General features: G+C 33.3%; 1 protein-coding gene across 3 annotated transcripts in view; it reads right to left on the bottom strand.

Annotated features, from left to right (window-relative positions):
- Window positions 1-73: 73 nt before the first annotated feature.
- Window positions 74-9872, bottom strand: part of Rab9 (RAS oncogene family member Rab9) — a 23834-nt gene continuing 14035 nt past the window's right edge. For 2 of the 3 annotated variants that reach the window (XM_073967315.1, XM_073967316.1), the window contains exons 3-4: window positions 4276-4470; window positions 74-4208 (exon numbers count right to left, since the gene is read on the bottom strand). In XM_073967315.1, the coding sequence (XP_073823416.1) occupies window positions 3834-4208; window positions 4276-4470 (570 nt within the window). In that variant the 3' untranslated portion in view covers window positions 74-3833. The remainder of the gene's footprint in view (window positions 4209-4275; window positions 4471-9872) is intronic. The other variant, XR_012410193.1, reaches the window with a different exon arrangement.

The following is a 9872-nucleotide window of genomic DNA, read 5'->3' as shown; positions in this document are numbered from 1 at the left end:
AGGGTGGGGTCTATAATAAGCCAAGCTAATACAAAAACACTGGGTTGAGGATTATAATAACATGTGGAAATAATTTCTTTTTTTGTGGTTTTTGAACTTAAATATTATTATTTGGTGCGTTATAAAAGACAAATGTTTTTGATTTTAATTGTTTTGTAATTAAAATTGAGTTTTCAAAAAAAACCAACCAAACGGAAAATGGAGCCGATTTCCTTCTAGGGATAGATTAGTCGACATCGATTTGTCGACTTTCAATTAGTAGATTATCCTACTTGTTTAGCCTTTAAAAATGGGGTTTAAAGGTTTCTAAAGGTGCATTTGTAAGGATTATTTGAAGTCCTTAAAAAATGTTTTTCAAAGGTCTACGTGAAACCATCTAGACGTGTATTTTTAAGGACAATTTGAAGGTGTGTAAACGTCGATTTTTAAGGACAATTTGAAGGTCTCAAAACGTGGATTTTTAAGGACAAATTAAAGGTTTCTAAACGTGAATTTTACAGGACTGTTTGAAGGTCTCTAAACGTGGATTTTTAAGGACTATTTGAAGGTTTGTAAACGTGGATTTTTAAGGACTATTTGAAGGTAAACGTCGAATTTTAAGGACTATATGAAGGTCTGTAAACGTCGATTTTTGAGGACAATTTGAAGACCCCTAAACGTGGATTTGTAAGGACTATTTGAAGGCCCCTAAACGTAGATTTTTAAGGACTATTTGAAGGCCTTTAGAAGTTGGGTTTAAAGACTAATCTGACGACCTCTAACGTGAATTTTGAAGGACTACTTGAAGACCTTTTGTAGTTGGGTTTAAAGGCTCATCTGAAGACCTCTAAACGTGGACTTTTAAGAAATATTTGCAGACCTTTAAAATTGGATTTTAATGACAATTTAAAACCCCAATAAACGTGGATATTTAAGGGATATTTGAAGGTCTATAAACGAGGATATTTAAGGACTATTTGAAGACCTTTAAAAGTTGGTTTGAAAGGTCTATGTGAAGACCTCTAAACGTGGATTTTTATGGACTATTTGAAAGCCTTTAGATATTGGTTTTATAGTTATATGCGAGGACACTTAAACGTGGGATTTTGAAGGACTAAACATGGATTTTTATGGACTATTTAAAGGCCTCTAAACGTGGATTATAAAAAATATTTTAGAAGGGTTTTCAAGACCTCCAAACATGGATTTTTAAAAATTATTTTAGAAGGGTTTTTAAGGCCTTCAAACGTAAACTTTTAAAGAAAATTTTAGGAGGCTTTTCAAGGTCTCAAAACATGGACTTTAAGGGAATATTTTAGAAGGCTAAACGGGGATTTGCAAAGACTATTTGAAGGCCCCTAAACGTGGATTTTCAAGGACTATTTGAAGGTCTGTAAACGTCGATTTTTAAGGACTATTTGAAGACCCCTAAACGTGGATTTTACAGGACTGTTTGAAGGCCCCTCAACGTGGATTTTTAAGGACTATTTGAAGGTCTGTAAACGTCGATTTTTAAGGACTATTTGAAGACCCCTAAACGTGGATTTGTAAGGACTGTTTGAAGGCCCCTAAACGTAGATTTTTAAGGACTATTTGAAGGCCTTAGAAGTTGGGTTTAAAGACTAATCTAACGACCTCTAAACGTGAATTTTGAAGACCTTTAGAAGTTGGTTTTAAAGGCTCATCTGAAGGCCTCTAAACGTGGATTTTTAAGAACTATTTGCAGGTTTTTAAAATTGGATTTTAATGACAATTTGAAACCCCAATATACGTGGATATTTAAGGGATATCTGAAGGTCTCTAAACGTGGATAGGTAAGGACTATTTAACGACCTTTAAAATTTGGTTTTAAATGTCTATGTGAAGACCTCTAAACGTGGAAATGTAAGGACTATTTGAAGACCTCTAAACGTGGATTTTTAAGAACTATTTTAAGGCCTTTAGAAGTTGGTTTGAAAGGTCTATGTGAAGACCTCTAAACGTTGATTTTTATGGACTATTTTAAGGCCTTTAGAAGTTGGTTTGAAAGGTCTATGTGAAGACCTCTAGAAGCCTTTAGATATTGGATTTATAGTTATATGCGAGGACACTTAAACGTGGGATTTTAAAGGACTAAACATGGATTTTTATGGACTATTTAAAGGCCTCTAAACGTGGATTATTAAAAAATATTTTAGAACGTTTCTAAGGCCTCCAAACGTGGATTTTTAAAAATTATTTTAGAAGGGTTAATAAGGCCTCCAAACGTGGATTTTTAAAAATTATTTTAGAAGGGTTCTTAAGGCCTCCAAACGTGGACTTTTAAAAATTATTTTAGTAAGGTTCTTAAGGCCTCCAAACGTGGATTTTTAAAAATTATTTTAGAAGGCTTCTTAAGGCCTCCAAACGTGGACTTTTAAAAATTATTTTAGAAGGCTTCTTAAGGCCTCCAAACGTGGACTTTTAAAAATTATTTTAGAAGGGTTCTTAAGGCCTCCAAACGAGGATTTTTAGGGAATATTTTAGAAGGCTTTTCAAGTTCTTTAAATGTGGATTTTTAAGGAATATTTTTGAAGGGTTTTCAAGGTCTTCAAACGTTGTTTTTTAAGGAATATTTTAGAAGGCTTCCCAAGGCATACAAACGTGAATTTTTAAGGAATGTTTTTGAAGCCTTTTCAAGGCCTTCAAACGTAGATTTTTAAGGAATAAGACCTTTCATGAGATTCAAACGTGGATTTTTAGCGAATATTTTAGAAGGGTGTTCACGGCCTCCAAACGTGGATTTTTAAGGAATCTTTAAGGTAAAATTTTAAGGAATATTTTTGAGGCCTTTTATCTTAAATTTTAAGGAATATATTTTAGGGCGTTCCACGGCCTTCAAACGTGGATCTTTAAGGAATATTTTTTAAGGTTTTTTAAGACCTCAGACGTAGATTTTTAAAGAATATAAGAAATTTTAATAGAATATTTTTGAAGGCTTTTCAAGGCCTCTAACGTGGAATTTTAAGGAATCTCTAATGTACAATTTTAAGGCATATTTTTGAGGCATTTTATCTTAAATTTTAAGGAATTTATTTTAGGGTATTTCAGGGCCTCCAAAAGTTGATCTTTAAGGAATATTCTTGAAGGCTTTTCAAGGCATTCAAACGTAGTTTTTTATGGAATATTAAGGCAAATTGTTATGGAATATTTTTAAGGCGTTTAAAGGCCTCTAATTTTGGAATTCAAGGAATTTATTTTAGGGCGTTTCGAGGCCTCTAAATATGAATTTTTAAGGCATATTTTTGAAGCCGTTTCAAGACTTCTAAACGTGGACTTTTAAGAAATATTAAAAAATTAAAAAAAAAAAATAAAAAAAAAAAATATTAAAAAAAAAAAAAAAAAAAAATATTTTTGAAGGTTTTTAAGGCCCCAAAAAGTGGATTTTAAGGAATATTTTTGAAGGCTTTCAAACTTGGATTTTTAAAAAAGGCCTTCAACCTTTGTTAAAGGGAAAATTTTTGAAGTCTTTTCAAGACTTTCAAACGTTGTTTTTTAAGGAATATTTTAAAAGGATTTTCAAGAAGGTCAAATGCAGAAAGTTATTCAAGGTATTGAAAGTATGATGAAGGTCGGTCCAGCATTCCTTATTCCCCTTGTGAGATTCTTTAATTGGAATGTTTATTGTGCAGGTAAGTTTTTTGTACTAATTCCTCGTTATTTATTTCTTCCTACGAAATAACGGAATGGTTTGTAACATTAATGAGGGAATGTTTTGTTTATATAGCAGAAGTTGGTTGGTCTAACGTGTCAAAAACAAGGAGGGAGGGGGGAGAACTTACAACCAATTTGAATACTATGTATAGTTTTGTTTTGTGTTCCTTAGAATAATTTCCTTATAGTTGAAATTGTGTTGATGCCGGCTTTTGTTGCTGTTGTCTTCTACCAAAACGTTTTGGTGTTGAAATATTCATACTTTCTTCTTCAGAATCATTGGTATTATTCGTTGATGTACTGGCGCCGCCAGTACAACAAAAACGATTGTGGGCCAATTTAATAGTTTTGGTCAAATCAATTGTATCACTTTGCTTCAATTCGATCTCTGCAATACGTTCCATATGTTTCCATTGGCGTACGGCCAATATAAAGGCATCGGTTACATTAGTAGCTGTCTTTGATGAAGTTTCAATTTGACTGTTGATATTATTTTGTTCACACCATTGTTTGACCTCATCAAAGGGCACCTGACGACAATGATGGGCCATGTCATTCTGAAAATATTGGTTATAAAATTGGATATTAGAGAATTACTTTTTAAAGGGTCTTGTTGTTGTTTACCTTATTACCCACAACAATAAAAGGAAATTTTTCGGCATTAACATCGGCATAGTGTAAAAATTCCTGACGCCATTGTTTTAGGCCACGAAAACTATCATAATCATCAATGGCATAGCACAAAAGACAAACATCTGAGCCACGATAGAAGGGTGTTCGCAATGCACGAAAACGTTCCTGACCAGCAGTATCCCAAATCTGAAAAAGAAGATAGGTAAATATTTTGTCTATTGTTTTAGCAAAATTGAAGGTCCCGAAATGTAGATTTTTAAGGAGTATATTTGAGGGCTTTCAGGGTCTTAAAATTAAGGATTAGAATTAAGGATTTTTAAGGAATATTTTGGAATTTTTTTCAAGGCTTTCAAACGTGAATTGTTAAGGAATACTTTTAAGGCTTTTCAAGGTCTTCAAACATGAATTTTTATGGAATATTTTTTAATGCTTTGCTAGGTCTTCAAACGTGGATTTTAAAGGAGTATTTATAAGAGCGTTTTAAGGCCTTTAAATGAGGAACTTTATGGACTGTTTGAAGGTTTTTAAACGAGGATTTTTAAGGACTATTGAGGATCTAAAAAAGTTAATTTTTAAGGAATATTTGAATTCCTCTAAACGAGAATTTTTAAGAACAATATGACGGCAATTAAGTGTGAATTTTTGGGACTTTTTGAAGACCTACAAACGTGGAGCTTTAGGACTATTTGGAAGCCCATAAACGTGGATATTTAATGACTTTTGGAAGGCCCATAAACGTGGATTTTAGAGGCTATTTAAAGACACACCCATAAACGTGGGTTTTAAAGATCCGTGTAAATGCCTCCAAATATGAATTTTTAAGGACTATTTGAATGTATCTACCCAAGGAAGGCATCTACACCTTTGAATAAATATTTTATTATTCTTAAGGATCATTTGAGGGCTCCTAAAATTGGATTTTTAAGGAATATTTTTGAAGGCTCTTCAAGGCATTTGGACGTGGACTTTAAGGCATTTTTTCGAAGGTTTTCTAAAGCCTTCAAACGTAAATTTTAAAAGAATATTTTTGAAGGCTTTTCTAGGCCTTCAAACGTGGATTTTTAAGGAAATATTTTTAAGGCTTTAAAAGGCCTTCAAACGTGGATTTGTAAGGAATATTTTTGAAGGCCTTCAAACGTGGATTGTAAAGGCATATTTTTGAAGGCTTTGCAAGGCCTTCAAACATGGATTTTGAAGGCTTTTCACGGCCTTCAAACGTGGATTTTTAACGTATATTTTTGACGGCATTTCAAGGGCTTCAGACGTGGATTTTTAAGGTATATTTTTGACGGCATTTCAAGGCCTTCGAACGTGGATTTTTAAGGAATATTTTTGAAGGCTTCACAAGGTCTTCAAACGTGGATTTTTAAGGAATATTTTAAAGGCTTTTCAAGGCATTCAAACGTGGATTAGTAAGGAATATTTTTGAAGGCTTTTCAAGGCCTTTAAACGTGGATTTGTAAGGAATATTTTTGAAGGCTTTTCAAGGCCTTCAAACGTGGATTTTTAAGGAATATTTTTGAAGGCTTCACAAGGCCTTCAAACGTGGATTTTTAAGGAGTATTTTTGAAGGCTTTACAAGGCCTTCAAACGTGGATTTTTAAGGAATATTATTGAAAGTTTTTCAAGGATTTCAAACGTGGATTTTTAAGGAATATTTTTGAAGGTTTTTTAAGACCTTCAAACGTGGATTTTTAAGGAATATTTTGGAAGCCTTCCACACGTGGATTTTTAAGGAATATTTTTGAAAGTTTTTTAAGGCCTTCAAACGTGGATTTTTAAGGAATATTTTTGAAGGTTTTTTAAGGCCTTCAAACGTGGATTTTTAAGGAATATTTTGGAAGGCTTCCGCACGTGGATTTTTAAGGACAATTCGAAGGCCTCTAAAAATAGAATTTTAAGGACAATTCGACGGCCTTTAAAAGTGGAATTTTAAGGACTATTTTAAAGCTTTTAAATGAAAATTGAACTAGAAACTTTGTTCCCAGAAGAGTGTATGAAGGAGTGGCCCTAAATATTGGGACATTTTGGGCCCATATCTCAGGAAGTATTGGCTTCTGCTAGCAAACAATTTATATGTTGTAATCATGATCACGTTATATTTTAACATGATCAGAGAAGTGGCCTTAAACTGCATTTAAGAGCAAATGAGTTCGCCGCCGTAGGATGTTTTGAATCTATTGGGTCATTACTGTAGGTAGGATGGACTTGCCCCACGAAACAATCATATCATTGTCATCAGAAGCACAAACATTACCTTCGATGAAAATTTCAAAATAATCCTATGAACTTAAATTTAAATTCTGAACTCTTTGAGGGAGTTACCGAAAGGAGTTGTCCGATATAGTCTATATTTACTCCAGAATTGTAATTTAATCAAGTTTTCTTCATTATAACGATTTTTGTAAATTTTCCAAAAAAGGTAAATATTTTCCATAATTCCTTTTTCCATTTCCTCTCAAATTTAATGGCGTGAAATGCCGTGATACATGCCTTATTGACATTAATTTTTGCATGTACATATGTATTTTAGGTTGACAATAACAATTCATTGTTAAAAGTGACGCACATCTGACAAAGCGATACAGCCGGCTACTCTGTAATTATAGCCCCCAAGAGTAGTAAAGCTATAAAAAGCGACAAATGGCGGTAGTTTGTTTTTTAATTTATACATTTTTCTCCGTCTATCACTTATGGCAAGCACACATCCATACTCATGTATACCGTAAATCATTTCGAATGCTGGAATGTTGATCGATCAATTTATCATCAGAAACTTGACATATTGACCAAATTATTCTCTAGATTTGTCTTAACCAGAGCACCGTTGTCGTTGACGCTTTGTTCTATTCATCATGTGGGATGTGTGTTGGTGGTGTCCGATTTCATTTACATTGTTGATTATTTTATAATTGTTGTTGTTTTTGCTTAAGATTGCCGGTAATTACGAAATTGTGGCTTTAGTGTAGTGAGTTATACGGATGGAGTAATTCCCAAGGCAGGTTTTAGGGTTAACCTTTAATACACCCAAACTTTTTGCAATTTTTTAAAATTTCTTAAAAGTTTAACTCTTCTGAACCTCATTCACAAGCTTTCATTTAACAACACTTCTCAATCAATCAGAATCGATTCAGTTTATTTTATGACTATGTCAAAAATGTCTGTAATGACTTTCCATCTAATTGTCAAGTCGCATCTACTGTTGATTAGGTTGTAGTAATTTGTTATGCCAATGTGAATGTGAGTGATTGTTGCATTTTTTATGAATATTTATAAATAAATATTTATGAAGTAAAAATGAAAATTAAAACAACAAATAATAGAATAATGACTCAAGGGGACATTAGGGAAGGCCTCCATAAGCAAAAACATCAACTTTTTTAAAGAAAACAAAGTCCATATTTTCATATTACCATATGCCTCAACAATATTATTTACAGTTTGCTTTTCGCACAACAAACAAGTAAAAAAGTATCAGTCGGCTTTGCCGACAGAGATATACCCTCAGCCTGTGTATATTGAAACCATTTTTTTCCCAAAAAACGTATGTATTTATGGGGTTTTAAAAATGTTGGGCGTTTGAACAGACAAACATGTTGATTAGGATTAAAGATCAAAAGTTTTGCGGAGGAGATACTAAAAGGAATGGATCTACATTGACCATTATGGAAGTGGATCTCCAGCCACTACATATGGTGCCATAGGGGGGTTTTACACCCTTCGGGATGTTTGCTCAAGAAGTATGGACTTGCCCATGAAAAAACGTTTACCATCGTAATTGAGGCAGCGAATGCAAGTTGCTTCAACAAAAATCAAAGTGATTCGATAACAGGTCTTAAAGTGAACTTATCCGAAATTTTGTGTGGGAGGTGCCGGATGGAGTTGGACAAATATAGTCCATATTTGAACCTTATCTATATCTAGTAGCTATATTAGGATGTGTAAAGTATGGACCAATTCGGCCACTACCTTCAAGAGTTACCGTAAGAACAAATTTTCCGAACATTTTTGAACTTTTGTGGGGGAGGTACCTGAAGGAGTGGACCGATATGGCTTATCTTCAAACTTAAACTATGTTTGGACAAAATATTACTAAGGCCAAATTTTGGACCGAATCGGCAGATCCGTTCTAGAGTTATCTTGCGCTCCAACCACCTCACACGGTGTCATTGGGGTTTTTTGCAACTTCCAGGCTATGGACTTGCCCCTAATGAAACTTGTACCGTCGTATGGAGGGCAGTGAATACAAGTTGCTAAAACAAAAATCAAAGCGATTCGAGAGATGGCCCTAAACTGGATTTTTCCGAAATTTTGTGTGGGTGGTACCCGAAGAAGTGGACCTATTGAGACCATGTTGGAACCTCATATTACTCTGGTAGAAAGTTTACGCTATACAAAGTATGGACCAAATTGGTCACTCCCTTCAAGAGTTATCGTGCGCACAAACTTTCCGAACATTTTCGAACTTTTGTGGGGGAGGTACCGGAAGGAGTGGACCGATGTAGCTCATCTTCGAACTTAAACCAAGTTTGGGCAAAATATTACGAAAGCCAAAATTTGAACCGAATCGGTTCATCCGTTCGAGAGTTATCGTGCGCTCCAGCCAGCAGGACAGACAGACGGACGGACACAGCTAGATCGACTCCAAATTGTCTGAAACACATTTCGTCCAAACATACTTGGGGTCTAAAACCATTATTTCGATGAGGCACATTTTCATCGTATCAAAGTGTATATACCCTCCTTAGCGTAAAGGCTGAGGGTATACAAATCAATATTTTTTCGATCAAAAAATAGTCACTAGGCGATTATTAAAAAAGGCTATTTGCTCTTAACAAGGACTTTCAAGGAATATGAACGTAAATTTTTTACGAATATGTTTACAACAGCCGTTTCAAGCATTTCAACGTGCTTTTTAATCAAGTTTTTGGAAGGCGTTTCAAGGCCTCAAAACGTGAATTTCTAACGAATGTTTTTGTAGTCGTTTTAATATCTCTAGACGTGAATTTCAAGAATTATCTGGAATATCTAAACGGCAATTTTTAAGGAATATTTTTGGAGGCGTCTTAATGTTTCTAAACGTGGATTTTAAGTAGAGTTTTTGAATGTGTTTCTGAACATGGATTTTTTTGGATTATCTGAAGGTCTCTAAACGTGCATTTTTAAAGACTATTTAAATGTTTTTTGTACTATTATTTGAACTAAACTATATTTATAAAAAAAGTTCAAAATTATTTCTATTTTTTTTAAATTGATATTTCAATTTTAGGCATTTTTCAACACTTTAGAAGAATTTTCAAATTTGCTGAATATATCCATGCCTATATTCAATCGAAAAATATTCAAAATAATATATAAAAATTATATAAAAATCAAAAGAATTATTGAATTTAATTTTTTAATAAAATTTCTTTAAAAAATATATAAATTTTAAAAAAATTTTAAAATATTTTTGAAATAAATTTCAAAAAATTTTAAAGGACTATTTAAAGAGCTTTATAATTGGACTTTTAAGGCTTTTTGAACAACCAAAAATCCAATATTTCTCTAACAAAAATAGTCACTTGGCGATAATTAAACTATTTTTA

Source organism: Musca autumnalis, unplaced genomic scaffold, assembly GCF_047663935.1.
Source record: "Musca autumnalis isolate F117 unplaced genomic scaffold, ASM4766393v1 scaffold_2, whole genome shotgun sequence".
Lineage (NCBI taxonomy): Eukaryota > Metazoa > Arthropoda > Insecta > Diptera > Muscidae > Musca > Musca autumnalis.
This window is presented reverse-complemented; position numbering and strand designations above follow the sequence as displayed.